Source organism: Stenella coeruleoalba, assembly GCF_951394435.1.
Source record: "Stenella coeruleoalba genome assembly, chromosome: 13".
Lineage (NCBI taxonomy): Eukaryota > Metazoa > Chordata > Mammalia > Artiodactyla > Delphinidae > Stenella > Stenella coeruleoalba.
Window position 1 is genome coordinate 12,407,415 of NC_137159.1, and position 22,162 is coordinate 12,429,576.

The 22,162-nt window shown below is 42.7% G+C and overlaps 1 protein-coding gene across 1 annotated transcript; it reads left to right on the forward strand.

The window, feature by feature from the left end:
- Nucleotides 1-3,284: 3,284 nt before the first annotated feature.
- Nucleotides 3,285-3,887, forward strand: LOC307196157 (5'-deoxynucleotidase HDDC2-like; the record flags this gene model as incomplete). The annotated part of the gene is given in 2 exon segments (XM_079940908.1): nt 3,285-3,314; nt 3,318-3,887. Coding segments are annotated over 2 exon segments (600 nt in total).
- Between the last annotated feature and the right edge of the window lie 18,275 nt (nt 3,888-22,162).

Consider the following 22,162-nt stretch of genomic DNA (forward strand, 5'->3'; position numbering starts at 1 on the left):
AACAGCGCTAACGATGGCTTCTGTCACTTGGGACCCTGTAGAGTCATCATTGTAATGCCTTAGTTCACTGAAGATAATATAGTTGTTACGAAAATAATGACTTGAAACTTCAACAGGGAGGACATTTTCAGGTGAAGGCCTCCACTGAAACCTAGGGTGGGTTCAGTTTCTGGGAGGAATACATACCACCTCTTTGGTAATCCAGGAAAATACCCTTGGTTCCACCATCAGTGGCAACACCCATCCTGGCCCATGTCACATCTCTGTCATAGAAAATTGCTCAAATGTGGTTGCTGAATTTCTCAAGGAGGGTCTGAACTGATTTTCTAGCCAATCAACTCAGGTTGTGTCTCACTTAACTTTTTCCTGGACATGACCTTTTTGGAAACTGGTTTTTAAAGGAAGAACAAAAATGTGGGTGAGGTTTAGAGAGTGAGGAGTCCTTGCTTTGTTTTGGGGAACGTGCTTTTCTGTGAGTGTGAACAAAGCTTGACTTGCAAGTAATTCTCAACACCACACCATCTCTTTCTAGGAAACAGAGAGAGGAACATACTGGAGCCCCAAGTGTGTTTGTGGGTTGTCCTGTGACTGAGAATTTGGGTGGTTTCCTGTATCCACTTCTTGACTCCGGGGAGGCCTCAAAAATCCTTCTTTAGTCCTTTTAATCTAAATCATTCAGAAAAAAGTTATTGTGCCCTTATTCTGTGCCAGGGGTTTTGCTGGGCGTCAGTATTTTTCTTTCATGATTCACAAAATTAGACAGGTATTGGGACTTCCCTGGTGGCACAGGGATTAAGAATCTGCCTGCCAATGCAGGGGACACAGGTTCGAGCCCTGGTCCGGGAAGATCCCACATGCCGCTGGGCGACTAAGCCCGTGCGCCACAACTACCGAGTCTGGGCTCTAGAGCCCGCGAGCCACAACTACTTAGCCCGCGTGCCTAGAGTCCGTGCTCTGCTACAAGAGAAGCCACCACAAATGAGAAGCCCACGCACTGCAACGAAGAGTAGACCCAGCTCGCCACAACCAGAGAAAGCCCGCACGCAGCAACAAAGACCCAATGCAGCCAAAAATAAATAAAATTAAATCTTAAAAAAAAAATTATAGGGCTTCCCTGGTGGCATAGTGGTTGAGAGTCCGCCTGCCGATGCAGGGGACATGGGTTCGTGTCCTGGTCCGGGAGGATCCCGCATGCCGCGGAGCGGCTGGGCCCATGAGTCATGGCCTCTGAGCCTGCGCGTCCGGAGCCTGTGCTCCGCAGCGGGAGAGGCCACAACAGTGAGAGGCCCGCGTACCGCAAAAAAAAAATAAGTAAATAAAAAATGCTATAGGTATGCAGGATGAGAGGATGTAGTATTTTGGTAGGTGATTGGATACGCTTTATGAGCTTGGAGGCTGTGGGTCTAACAGTCACGGTGGTGCTTTTCACTTGAAAACTGCTTTACATAGTTCACAAAGAACTCTCACCCGCACTGTCTCACTGGCTCCTCACTTTACCTATGAGAGACAGTGATTACCATGCCCTTTCACAGCTGAGGACACTTGAAGAGGTTAAGTGACCAACCTATGGTCGCTAAACTGCCAGAGCCAGCACTTGACCTCGGGTTTCTGATTCCAAGTCCAAGCTTCTCTTTCCACTGCATATAGATGTGCCAGTCTCTTATCACCACCAACGCCAAGTGACAGAGCTGAAACTGATTGTCCTTAAAGGTCTTTCCTGCCTCAAACAGCCTATCATTCAGTGATTCTAAGGTTCTTTGTAAAAAAAAAAATAAAAAATAAAAAAAAGAAATGGTTTGAAATAGCTTTCCTCTCTTCTTCTATGAAATCTCACTTTTTTCTTTGGAAATACAGGAAAGGGGTGAAGGCAATCGGCGTAATTGAGTACATGATCGTGGTGGAGTCTGAATGGGGACTTTGGTGATGCTCTTGTCATTGTATCACGAAGACAGGAATCATCTGTAAACATCTTGGGAACCAACTTTAAAATCATTGCATGTAGTTGGATGTGACAGGGTGAAAGAGTGCTTGATTGAAGGGAGATAATCAAAACTGTGAGGTCGGTATTCTTATCACATTTATAGAAGAGGAAACCTAGGTCCAGGGAGGTGGAGCAATCTGTCTAAGATCGCAAGGTAACCAAGTTGCCGAAATGGAATTCAGATTCCAGAGTCGAGGCTCAGTCAACCACCAGGGATTCTCTTTTTCTTAGTGGGTGACCTCTTTCTTTCTTTTGCTCTTGTTAATCTCTAATTTCTTCTGCTTTGTCTTGTTAGTCTTTTGAAGGGCCTAGAACGATATGTTGGAGAAGGATGCACCTCAGACACTATGTAGATTAAACACTTCCTAAAAGAGAAAGTAGGCTCAGAGAAGGGGGAGCGTCAGTGTCCCGAGGTCACATGGAGAGTTCATGATGAGAGTGGGAAAGAAAAATGAAAACTCGCTGTTTCTTGATTTCTAGTTCAAAATATCCCACTACCTAGTGACACTGGCTCTGTAGTAAAGAAAGGGAAGGTGAAGATATAATCTCTCCATGGCTCCTCATTAGTAAGTAAAAAAGGAGTTAAACAAATGAAACCCCATTCAGTGAGCGAAACCAGCTATGGTCTCTGCTCTCCTGGAAGCTGACAGAAAAAGTGCTCATCAATAATCCCCTATATGAGTAGATATGTACAAACTGAGATAAAAGTGTTGTGAGGACATTGAACAGAGGAGCTAGTCTGAGATCGGGAGTGGGTAGTTCAATGGGAAGGGAAGAGGGAACGTTCCAGGCAGAGAAAAAGTCATGGGGGTCAAATGATGACATGAAAGCAGGGCATTGAGGCTGGAGCCCAGAGTTGAGGGGAGTTGAGAAGGTGGTGAGATGAGGCGGGGAAGGGAGGCAAGAGCCAGCCGGGCAGCGCCTTGTGTCGACCCCACTAAGGTCTTTACGCATTTAATCTTGGGTAAACTTTGGGCAAGTGCTCTGAGAACTCGGAGAGCATAGAGATGGCTGTGGCTTGGAGCAGATGGAGAAATTCAAGTTGACAGGGTGAGGAAGGGACAGTTTCCTGGTCAGCCAGCAAATCCCCATTTAGCTGTGATCCCCTGTCTTCCCCTAAGCTTGTTTGTTCCCTGATGTATGTGCTTTTATTGTTTCTAAATTCTCTTTCTTTCTTCTCTTGAGATGGTGGTAAATAGAGCTGTGCCCCCTCTTTGCCTTCTCCATTGGCTCTGTGTCCTTTTTTCTCTCTTTCACAGACACACTTTAAAAATCATAGTTCACTGTTGGGTTGGGTAGCCGCATGGCTGCGCCCATCTCGGGCCACGGGGCCTAGAACCTGCTGCAGTTCCTGCGGCTGGTGGGACAGCTCAAGAGAGTCCCATGTACTGGCTGGGCATACAGAAATGTCCAGAAGCCAGAGAGCATATCAGGTCACATGTATAGGATGGCAATTATGGCTCTGGTGACCAAAGATGAACATCTTAACAAAGACCGATGTGTACGCCTAGCCCTGGTTCATGATTTGACAGAATGCATCGCTGGGGACATAGCACCAGCAGATAACATCCCCAAAGAGGAAAAACATAGGCGAGAAGAGGAAGCTATGAAGCAGCTAACCCAGCTACTCCCAGAGGATCTCAGAAAAGAGCTCTATGAACTTTGGAAAGAATATGAGACCCAATCTAGTGCAGAAGTTAAATCTGTGAAGCAGCTGGACCAATGTGAAATGATTCTTCAGGCATCTGAATATGAAGACCTTGAGAACAAACCTGGGAGACTGCAGGACTTCTACAAGTCCACAGCAGGAAAATTCAGTCACCCTGAGATAGCCCAGATGGTTTCTGAACTCGAGGCAGAAAGAAACGCTCACATAGCTGCCGCCGCCAGCGAGCCACACTCGTGAGATGCACTCCTGTAACAAACATTTTATTTTTCTGTTTCATGGTATTGTGTTTTGCCACTGTTGGTCTGTTGATTCCCCAGATGTGAGTCTGTTTATTTTCAATTGCCTGGACTCCAGCAAGAAACATGATACAATTTGGACAGTAAAAGAAGCTACAGAACAGGGTGTGGTCCTGAAAATACCATGGATGAAGACTTGGAGGGTGGGGAACTTTTTATGAACTGAATAAATAAATTTTTAAAACCTTAAAAAAAAATCCTAGTTCATCAGAAAGCTTCCTGTGTGGCACAGTCATGTCTATGCTTCTCTCTCATTTTCTTCTTGCTGGCTAATTGTGACTGTCTAATTAGACTGTCTAATTCATGTCTAATTAGAAGTGCATTCTTAAAAGATTTTCTTTTCTTTTCCTTATGGGAATCATAGTTATCTCTGGCCTGAACTTGTTTCTCAATTAAAAAAAAAAACACTTGTATTACTCTTTTGGGTTCTAAAACATGTTGATTAAATATTGCTAGGGAAATACAAAAAATACAAAAAAAAAAGAGAGAAGAAGAAAATAAAATCCCCAAACAATTGAATAATTATTCAAAAAAAGTATTCACTATTATTATTTTGGTGTATTTCCTTTCAGTCTTTTTTTCCTCAAGGCATGTATACATTTGTTTCGATACAGATGAGATGCTCCAGCATTTCAATATTTGCTCTCTTGAAATCTAAGGAACATATATTTGGTAGACCATGCTCATCGAACATCCATCTACTCATTGGTGGGATTACTTGGTAAATGTCTATCGTCATGCCCTGATCTCCCTTGCAGTTAGATCAGGGACACATGGTTTGTCTGGCCAATGCACTGTGAGCAGGAAGTCAGACGTGACATTTTACACCTCTAGGCTGATGCAATCGAGGGTCAGTGTGTGCCTCTGTCGTTGCCAACTTCCCCTGACGCAGCAACTTCAGAGGTGGTGTGTTCCCGAGGGTGTGGCTGTGGGGTGTGGCTGTAAACGTATGAGACTAGAACAACCTGCATTCGTGTTTAAGTTACTGAGATTTCAGGGTCTATGTGTTACTCTGGTACAGCCTAACCTATTCTGACTACTGCCGGGGATGACTGTCCTTCCTTTATCACAAACCCCAAAGTGACACGCATTTTTTTCCTCAAAATTCCTCTTTCACATAATCGATGTCTTCTTGGACAGAAGTGTGTCTAGATTAGCATTCTTCTTGTCACATTCTTTACCCTCTGGGAGATGAATTTTCCACTAAGGTCATGTTGGCCAAGTTTCAATTCCAGATATAAAGATCAATTAACTGTGAAAACAAAATAGCCAATCATAAAGTTGAAGTAACAGCCCAGAATCAAAGCACATAATAATTACATTCAAGCTCTAATGTTTATATGGTACTTTACAATTTTTCAAAGCATTTTTTATAAACAAAATACGGGCATCTAATATGATGCGAGACTGACTTATGCATGCAGGTGGTCAATTGCAAAGGTCCCATGCCCAGTGCATGATTCTCTCCTCCCTCCCTTTGTTATGAACTCCTGGCTGCTGGAGAAGATGGGCCCCTGATTAGAGCAAATGTGGCCCAGGCAGGGTGTGGAGTGGCAGGTGTGGCAGACAGTGTGGTGGGAGAGGCAATAGAGTTGGATCTGACTCTGACCCTGACCCTAACCAGTTGCGTGACCTTTGGCAATTCCCACACATTCTCTGGACCTTCCTTATCTATAAAGGGAGGAAGTTGTACTGAATGACTACTAGGCTTCTAGCCCTGGCTGTCCATTCCATATTTCATGACTACCCTGAACATGACCATGTTCTGCCTCATGGCAGCTCTGTGCTCTTGAAATGTTATGTTTGGTTACATAGAGCCCACACTGAACTCATTCCTCACTATCTTTTTAAAACTTTTTTTAAAAAATAAATTTATTTATTTATTTTTGGCTGCGTTGGGTGTTTGTTGCTGCGTGCAGGTTTTCTCTAGTTGCAGCGAGTAGGGGCTACTCTTCATGGCGGTGTGTGGGCTTCTCATTGCAGTGGCTTCTCTCGTTGCGGAGCACGGGCTCTAGGTGCTTGGGCTTCAGTAGTGGCAGCGCTCGGGCTCTGTAGTTGCGGCACACAGGCCCCTAGAGCATGTGGGCTTCAGTAGTTGTGGCTCACGGGCTCTAGAGCTCAGGCTCAGTAGTTGTGGCCCATGGGCTTAGTTGCTCTGAGGCAGGTGGGATCTTCCCGGACCAGGGATTGAACCCATGTCCTCTGCATTGGTAGGCAGATTCTTTTTTATTTTTTTTTTGATATTGGGGGTAGGAGTTTATTAACTAATTTATTTATTTTTGCTGTGTTGCATCTTCATTTCTGTGCTTTCTCTAGCTGGGGCAAGCGGGGGCCACTCTTCATCGAGGTGCGTGGGCCTCTCACTGTCGCGGCCTCTCTTGTTGCGGAGCATAGGCTCCAGATGCGCGTGCTCAGTAGTTGTGGCTCACGGGCCTAGTTGCTCCGCAGCATGTGGGATCCTCCCAGACCAGGGTCCCCTGCATTAGCAGGCAGATTCTCAACCACTACGCCACCAGGGAAGTCCCCTCACTATCCTTTGTAGAATCTTTCTCAGTCACACATACATTTGAGTCACAAAGACATACCTGCTTTTTCATTACTTCAATGGCAAATTTGATTTACCACTCTGAGTGCATATAGAAAAAAGTTCCTTTTCTAGTACAGAAATATATAACAGTTGCTGATAAATTAGAAGGAAATGACAATTTTACTCCATCTGTTAAGTGATGATGACTCAGGCTTGTTTTCTAGAAAGCTTGATATACATGGAGGACCATCTGAGCCCTCGATGACCCTCCAGAAAAGGAAGTTTAGGTTTCTGAGCCTGAAAGGCTGGACAAGTGTTGGAGTATTTTGGTAAAAAAAGGAATATCCAAGGAAAAATTATGATCTTAATTTCCCCTTTTCTGGACTCTTCCATCCAGGAGGTCTTCCATCCAGTGCTGTCCACAAGTAGGCCGTTATATTCCCTGCAGGGTTGCTCAAAGCACTGTGGCTTCCCTGGAGGAGAATCCTAAGAGAGCCTGGACTCAGGAGCAAGACTTGGAGGCAGAGGGGAAAAGGTGATCCTATAGAGCCTACTTCCGTGAAGCCCTCCTGGAGCCCTCTTGACAACCTTCTTCATGGTTCCATCATGTGTAAGGCATTGTACTGGAAGCCATGGGAAAGAGGTGGCAAAGAGAGCCACTGGCCCTTAACAGGCTTGGAACTTGTGGGCAAGACCCGTGTAGAAGACAATAGCATGAGCAGAATAAAAGAAGTGCTGTAGTAGAGACAGAAACAGACGGAAGGGAAGGGAGTGACTGAAGCTAACACCAAGAATTAAGGAAGCTTCCCGAAGGCTGCATTTTAGCCGTGTCTTGAAGAATTAGATTTAGATAGTGGAGAATGGATAGTCCAGGCTGAGGAAATAGGCTGGGTGAAAGCATAAGGAGTAACATTTCATGTCTGTCTCTCCTACCGTGTGGCCCTGGGCAATTTCCTTAACTTTTAGAACTTTGGTTGCCTCATTTGTAAAACTGGGCTAGTAATTCTTCCTTCGCAGGATTTTAGAAAGATTAAATGAGGTTGTGTTTGTAAGAGTGTTCAGTTTAGTGTCAGTTTCCTTTCCCTTCTTTCCAAATGTCCAATGCTCTCCCATCTCTCCACATTTGCTCAGGCTGCCCCTTCTTTGGGATCTATCCGCCTTCCTCCATCCATGGAATTTTAGACCTTTTTCTTACTAGTCCCGGTCTCTCCGTGATGCAGAATGGAAAGCATAGATTTGCTGCAGGGAATGTCAAATATGGCTAGCCAAAAATCAGGTTACAGTCAAAGGAATTTAAAGTGGAATGCAAGCTTGTCTATAGTGAGCATAGTAGACTGGAATACTTATTAAAATTATCAGTTCTTTCATTCATGCATAGAAGATGGAGATCTTTGGTCCAGGAACGTGTTTGGAGCTGAGGAATGAGGCATGATGAAAAGAAACACTGTTCTGAATCTCACGGAGCATCTCTGCTAGCAGGGAAGCCAAAGCTTGAACAGATGATCACGGTTGGGGGTGGTTATTAAGAAAAGGGTTGTATGGAAATACCAATATATGCAGTGGGAGGGGAGAACCTAATCTATTCTGAAAAGTCACGGAAAGTCTCTCTGAGAAAGCAACCTAATGGATAGGAAGGGGAGGGTTTAGCCAGATGAAGGTGCAGGTAGACGTATGGAAAGAGATTCATGTCTCGGGCAATGAGAACAGCATGCGTGGAGACCCCGAATCTAGAAGGACTGTTGTGTATTAGAGAAACTGGAAAAGAGCCAGTTTGGCAGAAGCCAAAAGAATGAGGGGCAAAGTGGCACGAGTTCAGGGTGAAGGGGTAGACAGGGCCAGGTCACTGACAACCTTGTAAACATACTAAGGACATTGGATTTATTCTGAAGGCATTTTGAGATATTTTTAAGCAGGTAAAGTCAGGTTTGTGTTTTTAAAAGATCAGGTTTGTGTTTTTAAAGGGGAGAAAGCAAATGAGGGGAGAAGCCTGTTGAATCCTCCCAGTGAGAGATGAGGATGGCTCGGACTTGGGTGGTGGCAGTGGAGGTGGAGAGAAAATGATGTACTGGAGTTATTAGAAGGCAGCATCTACATGACTTGGTTATTGGTTAGACGTGGGGTGTGAAGAAGATAGACGGCCCTAAGAAAACTGCCCACTTGGATGGCTGATGTATTTGAGTTATCCATATTCTGGAAGGAGCAGCGAGGAATACCAAGGTACCACATTCTGAGAGAAATGGTGGCAGACTTGGACAAGAGGCTGTGGGGTGGGAGGAGCTTATGAGGCGGGAGTTGCAGGCATACGTTTAGAGCTCAGAAGAGACAGTGGGCTGGAGCTGGTGTTGTGGAATCCTTAGCAGTGGAAGGCTTGAGAGCGGGTGAGAGGGCCCGGTAGGCAAACCGACTGGTTAGAGGGCAGGTGCCCAGGAAGGGGCAGGTAAAGGCAACTGGGAAGCCAGGGAAGTAGGGGAAGCATGGAGAGTGTGGGGTCCTGGGAGGCAAGGGAGCTGCCGGCTCTGGTCCATCCACGTGAGGATACAGGTCCCAGTGCAGCCAAAACCATTGCCAGCTCACCTTTGGTGTTACCGCTCCTTCCAGCTTGTTCTGACCTATTTCAGCCCTTTCATTTCAGTCACCCAGTGCCCTATTCTGATCCCAGCTCTTTCTTGGCTTGGAGGGAAGTGGTCTGATAAAATCGTCGACGCAAAATTTCCGGGACCGAATATGGTGCAACTTGCAGACATTTATGTCTCTTAAAAGAAGAGCTTGGAAAAGGCAAGGCCTTACGTTGGGACTGAGAACTGTGCTTTTGTGAGGGCTACTGACCCACTGAGAAAAGTAAATACATGGGCATTAAGGTGCAGTGTAATTTAAAATTTTAGAAATTAACAGTGGGCACTGTCATACTTTATTCAATACTTGAATAAAGATCCCTAAATCCAGTTGAGACTGGAGGTAAAAGAGGAGAGAAATAACGAAATATTTACGAGATAGACAGAGAGCTCGTGTCAGAGGAAGGAGAAAAGATTGAGGAGGTGGGTGGGATTCCCAAATTGCAGCGGGCATCGCTGAGTATTGATATTGTTGCCAAATCTGGCTCCCTGTGCACTGATGCCAAATAAAAACACTGAGACAGAGAATTGGAAGATAAGAAATAGAGAGGCTTTTTATTTTCTTTGCCAGGCAAAGGGAAGACACAGTATGCTAATGCCTCAATAACTGTGCCACCCTCCTTTGGGAATCGGAGAAGATTTTATAGGTGGGGCTTGTAGTCTGGGGTATATGATAAGGATCAATTTGGTGAAGGTCTTGCATTTCTTTTCTTCTGCAAATTTATGGCCAAAGCTGGCATCCTTGAAGTTATCTGGTCTGGTGTTATTGGCCCGTGACCTTCTTTCTGAAATGAAGAATGCTACAAGGGAATGCACGGGGAGAAGAAATGCCAGGTGCAAAGGGTAATTTGTATGGAGTCAGAAGGTAATCAGCTTTGTGAAGGATAAGTCTAGCTACAAATGTTTGTTAGTAGTAACAGCTAAAGAATAACCAAGATTGCTTAACTCTTTCAGGCCTGTTTATGTTGTTTCCCCAGCCTGTTCATTTTTTCCTTGTTTATCAGAAAAATCTCATTTCTGGTTTTGCTGCAACAATATGATATCTGGACTGTCGTTTATGAGCAAGGAGGAAGCCCTGGAGCGTTTGGAGCAGAGCGATGCTGTGATGGAGAACATTTTGACAGTGATTAGAACAGGAAATGAGTGAGGCAGGGAGACGAAAGGTGAAAGGTGAGCAAGGCGTGGGCTGAGAGAAGCCGTGATGGGACCAGATGAAGGGGCGGATCTGAGAGGCCCGAGTGGGGAAGGAGGAAATGACGTGCTGGGTCCTGGGTGTGTGAGAGAGAAGAAAGAGGACTCTAGGGTGACATCAAGATCTTGAGTCTGGACAATAGAAATGGAGAAGTCTTGAGGAGGAAATGGTTTGGGAAGGAAGATGATGATTTAAGCTTTAGACAGTTTGAGTAACAGCTTAGGGTAGGTTGAACCAATAGCGTTTCCCAGGTTTCCCCATTTTAGTTAGTTCTGCTTTGTCTGTAGCCCCGGGAATTTCTATACAATGGAACCAGTGGCCTTTCCTTGCAGAATTTGGAAAGAAGGAATTCATAGAACCAAAGTAAAAAGAGAGGAAGTGACATATTATTTGTCTCATAGGTTTGAGGGAGGAGACAGGATGTTCTGACTTTCAGTCTAGCATTTCCTGAAGTGTAGCCCGAACGGCAGTGGATTACATGTCAAAGCCAAACTTCCGGTATTTGCAAGCAGAGGGGGAAAGCATGGATTAATTAATAAATGGTGCCTTGGGAACTGATAATGCATTGGAAAATAAAAAATGAAAAGGTTGCATTTTTTTCCTCATGCCAAATTCAATTCCAAATAAATGAAAGACTTAAACATTAAAAAAAAGAAATCATAAAATTATGAGAAGAAAATAAAGGCAAATACTTATATAATCTGGGGAATACATTTCCATAGGATAAATTTTCCTCTGGCTAAATTTCTGAAAGTGGAATTCAGTGTCCAGAAGTTTATGGACTCTATCACCAGATTGCCCTCCAGAAAGGTTGTGTCCATATACACTGCCACTAGCATTGTATGAAAGTGCCCATTTTCCCACACTTTCACCAATGTTATTTTCACTTTAAAAATTTCATTAATTTTCTGTTAATGATTTTTACCTTTTCGATTTTTTACTGTTAGCTTTTAAAACCTCTTCATAAAATAGTAAACTCATTGACACGGATGAAGCAAATATGTTTTTTTCCTTTTGCCCTGTATTTCAGTTACTGAGCAGTATTTATGATTCTGTTTTATAAAAACAAAAAGACTGGCTGGATATATACCAGTATGTCAACAACAGGAATATTTTGCATTTTGAATCACAGATGTTTTAAATTTTCTTCTTTGTGCTTTTATTTATTTGAAAAATTTCTGCAACAAACCTATATTACTTTTGTTATAATAAGAAAAACATTTAAAAAATGTTTAAAAGATTTAAAATATTAAAAAGAAGTCTTCCCAGCTAGCTTATGAAAATTTTTCAAAGAGATCTTCCTCTGGCCTTCAGTTCTTGGGACTTTTCTGGGCTCTTTGAAGAGGGTAGGTACGCCTCTTTTTGTTGGACACCTTGGTGGATTTTGGGGTAGTAGACCCCTGTATAAAAGTCCTTCCAGTCTGTTGCTCTCCAGCTGAGCTGGCCTCATGCTCAGCATTACTTAATATTCTGGGAAGTCTTCCTACTCAGCCTTTACCACTGTAATTGAGCCAGACCCTAGAACTCATTGCTTCATTGCCATCTACTTGTGTTGACTTTTTTTTTAATATATACATTTATTTATTTATTTATTTATTTATGGCTGCATTGGGTCTTCGTTGCTGCGTGTGGTCTTTCTCTAGTTGCAGGGAGCGGGGACTACTCTTCATTGCGGTGGGCGGGCTTCTTATTGCAGTGGCTTCTCTTGTTGTGGAGCACAGGCTCTAGGCGCGTGGGCTTCAGGAGTTGTGGCACACGGGCTCAGTAGTTGTGGCTCGCAGGCTTTAGAGTGCAGGCTCAGTAGTTGTGGCACACGGGCTTAGTTGCTCCGTGGTATGTGGGATCTTCCCGGACTAAGCATCGAACCTGTGTCCCCTGCATTTGCAGGCAGATTCTTAACCACTGAGCCACCAGGGAAGTCCCTACTTGTGTTGTCTTAATGCAATCTCTATTAATGTCTAATTTGGCATGTCCTGTCTCAACTCTTCAGTTTCATTAAACAAAGACCTTAGAAAACTCCAAGTATGTGACCATACCTTCTACTTCTTAGAATTTTGGAACTGTTTTCCTAGTCCGACTCTTCCTCAGGGTGGCAGTAAGTACCTTCAGCTGCATTCCTGCAGAGATGAGAGTGATTCAAGAAATGGGGTACCTGTAGCTTTGTGAAGGAGCCCACTCTGCAGCTGGACAGCTCTGCTATTAGAATGCTCTCCCTTTTGGTGAACCAAAGACTGTAAGCAACTCTGTGAGTCCCTTCTTTTGATCCAACGTATATCGACAAAGATGCACGGAAGTTATGACACCACAGCAGAGATCTTGAGGAAGGTGACGACATCGATCATGTGCCCCCGAATCTTCTCTAACTGCTTTTCACAGAGCTTGTCTCTCAGACCCCTCATTGAGTTGGTTGTTCTCCTCAGTGAAGACTCAGCTTGTCCATGGCCCTCCTGAAATATGGTTGACCCCTGAATCCTCGAGATGTGAAGGACAGTGTGGGCTGACCTTTCTGCTACTCTTGCTCTGCTCTCTCCAGTAGAGAAGAGGTGAAACACATTCTTCTTCTTTTCTTTTTTAATTAAAATTTTTTTTAATTAAAATTTTTTATTTTTATTGAAGTATAGTTGATTTACAATGTTGTGTTAGTTTCAGGTGTACAGCAAAGTGGTTCAGTTATATATACATATATATATATATATATATATATATATATATATATATTCTTTTTCAGTCTTTTCCCTTATAGGTTATTATAAAATATTGAGTATGATTCCCTCTGCTGTACAGCAGGTCCTTGTTGTTTACCTATTTTATATATAGTAGTGTATATATGTTAATCCCAAACGCCTGATTTATCCCTCCTTCCCCCTTTCGCCTTTGCTAACCATAAGTTTGTTTTCTATGTCAGTGGTTCTATTTCTGTTTTGTATATAAGTTCATTTGTAACACATTCTTCTTCTTTTAAATCCTCAGCAACTTTGTTTCTAGGCCTGATTAAACCATTTGTGTTAAGGATCGGGTTGAGGATGACTGAGGGGATTATTATGAAACTGCAACTCTATTCAGTTTGGGGGACAGAGTGCACATACACAGGGTTCCTGAGTGATGAATGCATCTGTAGGGAACTAGTTGCTTCATTTCTCATTGCAGAAGAAGAACCTGGGCTTTGGAGTCTGACAGATTGGTGTTTTCTAGCATCTGAAATGGGGTAGCTCTCCTTGTAAGGTAGTTGTGGAAATCAAACAAAAGGTGAATTTCCAGGTAAAAAATAAAGACTCAAAAATATTCAAGTTCTCTTCTTTTGCATCTGATGTAGTCCTTAAAATATTTGGAAATTTGCATCCCTCATAAAAATGAAATTTCTATTATATAGAAAAGACTTCTTCACTGATATACATAATTTTGACCACCCATAAACTTTTGCAAATCAGTTATCCTAATGTTTCCCATTTTACAGATAAGAAAATTGAACCCCTGGGAAGTTGAGTGACTACTTAACTAATACTTTACTTAACTAATACTACTACTTAACTAATGGCTACTTAACTAATACTTTACTAGATGATGGGCCAGGACTAGAGCCCAAGTCATCTCCTTACCAATCCCTTGCTTTGCCTTCTATACCTCACTGTCTCTGTGTCTGTGCCTTTGATTAGGAACAGTTTAACCCGTAGGCCTACCAGTTTGTAACTGATTCCATTTACTGAAAAAAACTGATCAATCAAGCAACTAGTATTTCCTCTAGGCCTGGCATTGTTCTTGGTGCCAAAGAAGATACCAGTGGAACTCCAGACTCTTTAGGTCTCATTGCACACCTACAAGAATGTCTGAAATGAAAAAGACTGACCATATCAAGTGTTGATGAGGATGTCGAAGAATAGAACCTTCATGAGAATGAAAAATGGTACAACCACTTTGGGAAACAAGTTGACAGTTTCTTAAAACTTTACACATATATCTACCATATGACTCAGACCTTCCACTCTTCGGTTTTTATTTACCCAAGGGAAATGAAAACATATGTTTATACAAATACACATACAGGAATATTTATAGCAGCTTTACTTGTCATTACTAAAAATGGAAACAACTCAACATCACGAGCAAGTGATTGGATAAACAAACTATGGTACTTCCACACAGTGGAAAACCGCTCAGCCACAAAAAGGAATAAACTAATGATACACACATCAATGTGGCGGAATCTCAGAACAATTATTCTGAAAGAAGCCAAACATGAAAGAGAACATATCATATGATTTCATTTATAGAAAATTCTAGAAAATGCAAACTGACTAATGGGACAGCAAGCATCAGTAGTTGTCTGGTGTTGGGGGCTGCTGGTCGGGGGAGAGAGGGTTACACAGGGGCATGAGGAAACTTTTGGGGGTAATGGAAATGTTCATTATCTTGATTGTGGGGAAAGTTTCACCGATGTATGCCTTTGTCAAAACTATCAAACTGTATGCTTTCAGTGCGTGCATTTTTTAAACTGTAAGTTGCATCTCAATAAGTCTGTTAAAAGACTAGACAGAAAAACAAAACAAAGACGCTTTGGGCCTCACAATTGTGCGGGCGTAAAGAAACTGCAAAAACAAATAAGGACCTACGGTATAGCACAGGGAACTCTACTCAATACTCTGTAATGGCCTATATGGGAAAAGAATCTAAAAAAGGAAGTGGACATATGTATATGTATAACTGATTCACTTTGCTAGATACCTGAAGCTAACACAACATGTAAATCAACTCTACTCCAATAAAAATTAAAAAAAAGAAACTGCAAAAACATAATTGCAGTTTCCCTGGCTCCTGTTTTCTTCTGGCCAAGAACTCAGTCTCACCCAGCTTATCTTAGATTCAGAGATAGCTTTGTCGCTATCTCACATGTAAATCAGCCTGGCAGCGACAGTCCCCACGTGGCACTGCCCCTGCTGTTGTTGGGAGCGGCTTGCGATGCTTCCTGAGGGCATTGCACTGGCCCTGCTGCCAGGGACCAGCAGTGACGTGATGTCTACGCCAGAGGCCCGTCTCTCCAGGAGCGGCTGTCCTCTGAGGACCCGCGTGTGTACAGGCACAAAGGCTTTTCTGCATCAGTGCAGAAGAGGGAAGATCACGTCCCTACCCACTGCCTCTGTGTCCTGGGTATAGCCATGTCTCACGGAGCGTCTGATGAAATACTGCCTCCAAGTCCCTTCCCCGTGATTTCCTGTGCCTGAGTGAGGCATCTACGAAAGAAGGATGCCACGATTTCCTCACGGGCAGATTCCTCTGATTAGATTGCCCCCGCATTCAAGTCAGCTCACGCCAATGAGTGACTTCCTGCTGCTTGCCAAACCCGCTCATCTGACCTGCCTGCACCAGTTGTATCCAACTACTGGCTTGACCTAGGCCTCCGCCGAGCACACCCACCACTCAGGGCAGACTCCGTTTGGCTGGCAAACCCCAGACATGGAAGACTTTCCCTACTGCCACTACTTCTTCCTAGGCTCCAAATCAGGGAGGAAGTTTGGACACTGGAGGGGGGGAAGGAGGAAAGAGTGAAGGAAGATACACACCCCCCTTCCCAGAGCCACAGGCCAGGTTGAGAAACTTTGAATTAGTTGTGGGATTGGTAATCTTCCTTCCTCCCCCTCAATTCTCACCATGGAAAATTTCAAACATTCAGACAAGTTTAAACAATAGCACAATGAACATCTGCACACTCATCGTCCTAAAGCAACAGTCCTCAATGTTTTGTCACATTTGCTTCACACACACACACACACACACACAGAGAGGCAGGCTAACGTTTAATTATTTTCTCTTTGCCCCTTTCAGAGTAAGGAATTGGTGTACTGGCCACATGTGAGACTGACGTTTTGATTTTGAAGGCAAGTTTGAAGTTCTGACTTAGATTGGTGGACTAACCTGGAAGGGAATCTAAAAAAAATTTTTTTTTAATTGAAGTATAGTTGATTTACAATGTTGTGTTATGGAAGGGAGTTTTAATTACTGAAATGAGACTGATTAGACTTTTTCTTCTCCTTTTTAAATCTAGTTTTAAAACATAGTACATGCCATGTGGCATGGCCAAAAAAAAGAAAAAAATAGAGAATCTTTGACGTAAGCCAGTAAAGAAAAAAAAAGTACAGCTTTATTGTTTTTTGTGTTTGTTTTTAAAAGTTCTACATGTAAAGAGTCAAATAGTTCTAGAAGATTTGTTAAATACTAATATATTATTATTAATAGATATAAATGTATATTAATCGATATAAATATAAAATATATTAAATATAGCAGGTTCTTCTTCTCCCATCTCTATCATTTCGTACTTAATTCTTATTTTTAATGAGACACTTGCTTTACTTTTTCCTGAACTTTAAGTTTTAGGCATTAACGATGATCTTCCCACTTTGGAGAATGAGAATTTCAGTTCTCTGTCCTGTCCCAACCATCCACTTCACCTACTTCCCAGTCCTCCTAATACAGTTATATCTTAATTTTCTTAGATTAATAATAAGAGTTTATATTATTATGAATATGTCAGTGCTATTCAGACCTAAGCCAATTAGTAAACTCTTCCTTTCCAGTTCAACATGTTGTTTTCCCTTGAGTTAATAACTGTCTTTCTTTCATTTGCTTAGTTTTTATGTACTTATCACTGGGGCTGGATATAGTTTCTATTGGCAGCCCTCTTTAAGAAAACAAATAAAAATTACAAATACAGGGCTTCCCTGGTGGTGCAGTGGTTAAGAATCTGCCTGCCAATGCAGGGGACATGGGTTTGAGCCCTGGTCCGGGAAGATCCCACATGCCGTGGAACAACTAAGCCCACGAGCCACAACTACTGAGCCCATGTGCCACGACTACTGAAGCCCGCGGACCTAGAGCCCGTGCTCCGTGACGAGAGAAGCCACCTCAACAAAGAGTAACCTCTGCTCGCCGCAACTAGAGAAAGCCCTGCACACGGCAATGAAGACCAAACGCAGCCAAAAATAAAGAAATTTATTAAAAAAAATTACAAATACAAACTAAGCACAGACTTTGCAAGGGACCTTGTAAATGAAGGGTCTTGAGATTTAAGCTTGATTAGCTTCACAGTAAATCCACCTCTGATGATTATTAATCAAACTCTAAATTTCCAGTAATCGTTTAAATTTTAAGCCATTCAGATGTATTAGGCAGTTTCTTTTATCTTAGAAAAAGAATATTTCCTAGGTTTTCTGACCTGCTCTACCTTGGACTGGGGGCTCTCTTTACTGCTGCATACAGCTTCATCCTGAGATCTCCTTCACCATCAGGATTCCCTACACCTTACTCCTGCACTGGAGCCACCCTTTCCTTGTTTCCCATGTATTCTTCTATCTTGGTTTACTCCCTTTAGTGGCTTCTTGGGAAAAGATGCCAAAGAAGTAAAAATATTTTTAGGAACCTACATGTCTGAGAAAGTCTTTATTCTACCTTGACATTTGGTTGATAGTTTGGCTGGATATAGAATTCTGGGTTGGATGGAATTAATTCTCCCTTGTGATTTTGAAGGCATTTCTCCCTTTTCTTCTAGCTTTCAATATTGCTGCTTGAAGTCTGATACCATTCAAATGCCCTTTATTTCCACGTGGCTGTGGTTTTCTGTCTGGAATATTGTAGGATTATGTCTTCATCCCCAGTGTCTTGAAATTTTATGCTGTGGACCTTTTTTCATTCATTATGCTAGACACTCAATGGGCCATGTCCATCTGGAAACTCCTGTCCTTTAAGTTCTGAAAACTTTATTAATTATTTGAGTAAGTGCCTTTCCGCTCTGATTTTTCCTCTTGTCTTTTCCTCTGGAACCTCTAGTTTTAGCTTCTGAGTCTCCTGGATCTGCCCTCTAATATTCTTATTGATTCTGTTCTATTTCTAAGTCTTTAGTCTTTTGCTTTACTTCCTGGGAGATTTGTTTAACTTAATCTCCCAACTTCTTAATTATTTTCATTTCTCTTACCATATTTTCTTTTTCTCTGAATATTTTCCCCCAGCCCTTCTCTCGTTCCCCCATGGTATCTTCCTCCTGTTTCATGATCCTACTATCTTATTATTTTGAGGACATTCATAATAGTTTTTGTTGTTGTTGCTTTTAAAGTTTCATTCTCTTTGCATAGTCTCTTCTTTTCCCTCTGCTTTTTTTTCAGTTGGTTTGTTTTTATACCCACCTTGCTAGAAAGTTCCTGCAGATGTCTAGTAATCCTAGATTTTCTGCTTATGTGCAAAAGTGGGTGCTCAAAAGCTGATTGGAAACTCTGAGAGTATGGGTAAGGCTTGTTGACTGTGAGTGTCGTCCTTTGATGCCCTGGCAGGGCCATTGGGTTGAACAAGCCCTAGTATCAGTATTGGCTTGATTCCCCAGAGAAGCCTCTTTTAGTCTCCTGCCTAAAGGGTAAAGGCCTGGCCATCAGCCTTCTGCAAGTGGTATGTGTGGGGGAAGGGCGGGGATTCTCAGAATCATGTTGCATGCTGTCATTAATTACTCTGTTTGTGATACTTCTCCCACCTTCAAATATACCTGGTATTCCCTAGTTCAAAGACCCTTTATTTTACACCCTTTACGGAGTCTTCTTATCTTCTTGTTGTCTTCTGTTAACATGGGAAAAGTCATCTGTGGATATAATTATTTATTTTTTTCCCTGTTAATGTCATTTTAATTATTATCCAGATGTTAAATTACTATCATGTTATTCTTCAAAAACACTGAACCAGTCAGCAACAAATGAGAATTTCCTCATAGCCCTGTCAGTACTTCTAACAAACAACTTTACTAAGGTAAAACCGACATATAATAAATTGCACGTTTAAATTGTTCTCTTTATATGTTTTGACATACCTCTGTGAAACCATCACCACAATCAAGATAGCGAATGTATTCCTCACCTCCTAAGTTCCCTCAAGCCTCTTTGTAATTCCTTCTCTTCCCCTCCTTCATTCCCAGCAATCACTGATCTGTTTTCTGTCACTGTAGATTAGTTTACATTTTCTAGAGTTTTATGAAAATGGAATGGCACAAGATGTACTTTTTCTTTGCTCTCTTTATTGGCTTTCAAGCAGTCTTCCATATTTTACCCTCTAATCCCTCTCTCAGAGATACTAAATGTTGGCTGGTTCTGAGTTTTTCCACTGCTCACTTAAGATCAACTTCCACTTGTCCAACTATTGCTTTCCAGCTTTCAAAAAATTTTTTTTCCTTGAAAAACTCCTATGTGAGGCTAAGACCTCTTGCATCTCTGTTGTGAATGTGCACTCAGCAAAGTGCATGCCAGGGAGCTGCCTGATCTTCATCTCCTTCCACTATTGCTGGTTCCTTTCCTGTTCTCTCCATCCTTGTGGGTTTGTGCCTTTAAAGATCCCTTTAATGTTATTTTAGTAGGGTTTGGGAAAAGGAACAGAATTAGTGAAAGAGTTCATATCTGCCCTCTTTATCTGGAACCTGAGACTGTTCAGATATGAAGGTTATTCAACAGAAAGTTCTGCACTGGCTGGAGGGATCAGAAGGATATGGTAGAGCATGTGTGAAGCAGTTGCTGGAGGAAAACAGATGGAAAGCTATACTGCATTCTTGGATTAGAAGAATCAATGTTGTTAAAATGACCCTACAACCCAAGGCAATCTACAGATTCACTACAATCCCTATCAAATTACCAATGGCATTTTTCACAGAACTAGAACAAATAATTTCACAATTTGTATGGAAACACAAAAGACCCTGAATAGCCAAAGCAAACTTGAGAAAGAAAAACGGAGCTGGAGGAATCAGGCTCCCTGACTTCAGACTATACTACAAAGCTACAGTAGTCAAAACATTATGGTACTGGCACAAAAACAGACATATAGATCAATGGAACAGGATAGAAAGCCCAGAAATAAACCCATGCACTTATGGTCAATTAATCTATGACAAAGGAGGCAAGAATATACAATGGAGAAAAGACAAGTCTCTTCAATAAGTGGAGCTGGAAAAACTGGACAGCTACATGTAAAAGAATGAAATTAGAACATTCTCTAACACCATGTACAAAAATAAACTGAAAACAAAGTCATTTCTTGTTTGTCATTCGTGAAGTTCAGACTGCCTGATATATTGGTTACATTTGGTACTAAGTAAAAAGTCATTTCTCCTCCTTCCCTCCTGCCTTTCTCCCTTTATCCCTCCTTTTCTCCTTTTACTTCAGCAGCTACTTTGTGGAAACTTCTCAGGAGGAGAATGTGCCAGCCCACGGGTGAGGGCGACGTCTTGCGAGGATAGAAGAGATGCTGCAGCTCAATTTGGGATGGTGTGAAGGTCAATGGAGGCAGTTAAGGATGGATCTTCCTGCCAGGAAAAGGGGAGGGAGAAGGGGAGGGGAGTTAAGATAAGCCTCTGAGTATAGGGATTCCAGGGCCTGAAGCCCGGAAGAGTTTTTTTTTCTCAGCCATACCGTGAGGCATACAAGATCAAGATCTTAGTTCCCTGACAAGGGATCGAACCTGTGCCCCCTGCAGTGGAAAGGCAGAGTCTTAACCACTGGACTGTAAGGGAAGTCTCAGGGAGAGGTTTTAAGAAGCCCGGTCTGGTGGGAACTCAGCTGATGAGGAGCAGCCTGAAGGCCAAGGAGGACTTTTTGGTGACCAGGCAGAAAGTTCCTTCCTCATTCAGGGACGCCAACTGACTGATGGGCAAGGGGGTGTGGAGGGACAGGCTTGGGAAATAAGCTCAGGTAGAGAGTATGGAGTTCTTATAGATGAGTGTTTTTCATTCCGAGTCTTAGAAAATGAAATTCAAGACCTCATGTGACTGGAGGGTGGGTGGGAGGAGGAAGGGTCTCTGGGATTTATGTCCTAGGAACCGTGGAGCCACTGCCCAGCTGTCTCTCAGTTGTTCTGCTGAGGTCACTCCAAAGGCAAGAGATTCTTAGCCCTGCTGGATAGTATCGACCGAGGGAATCTTATTAGAGCATATACTTCCTTTTCTTTCGATGAAAGTTTAAAGGTCATCATTTCTTCTTGCAAAGGAATTTCCACAAATATTCCATTTCCTGCCTTAGAAATAAATAGCATGACATCAAGTTTATTGCAAACTCCCTGTTCTGGGGGAATTCCCAAGGAAGCGCAGGCAGAGTTCTGGTAGAGACAAAATGAATTCAGAGCGATTACTCAGCAGCTGCAGTAAGAACCAGAATTTCCCCACACGTTCTCAGGCTCCCATTTGCCAACTCAGCCTGGAAGTATTTCTATTGGTGGAAAAAAAAATAGCTGTGGGTGAAAGAATTCATTTTTCAGGCATGAGCCTCCACCTTGGTTGGCTTGGAGGCCTGTTTTACCTTTCTCTGGGACGGCAGAGGCAGACGGCCCTGATGTCATTATTGGGAATGGGAAATGCGTGGCTATCTAGGCTTGAGTTCCACCCACTTATAACATTAAATAGAGCTAAATGTCAAGTTTGTAGACATTCTACAGACAGTATTTGAATCCCAACCTGCCACTTCCGAGACGTTGGCGAGGACTGTAAATGGTTCTGGGGCGTCCCTCCCCTCTTTGGGGCAGATGATCCAAAGCTGACTTTCTATGGATGGAGGGTCAGTGGTTAAATGTGAGTAATGCAGCTGTACTGGAGCCTGGGGGGTTACATGCCAGAATCTCATGTCATTCATCATTTGTCCACGTGAATAGCTGTGGTATCAGGTCCAGGGTTAAGGTCTTCCTACCGTGTCTGGGGGCAACAAAATAACCCTACCGGGCTGAGATGTTTCTGTGATACAGAAGCATTGTGGGGCGGGGTGGGGAGGGGCGGGGCGGGGCTGGGGAAACTAATGTGTTATTTCCAGATGCTTTGTTTTAAAAATGTAGACTTCTTACTTAGGAGAGATAGCCTGGTGAGTCAGAGCAGGATCAGAAAG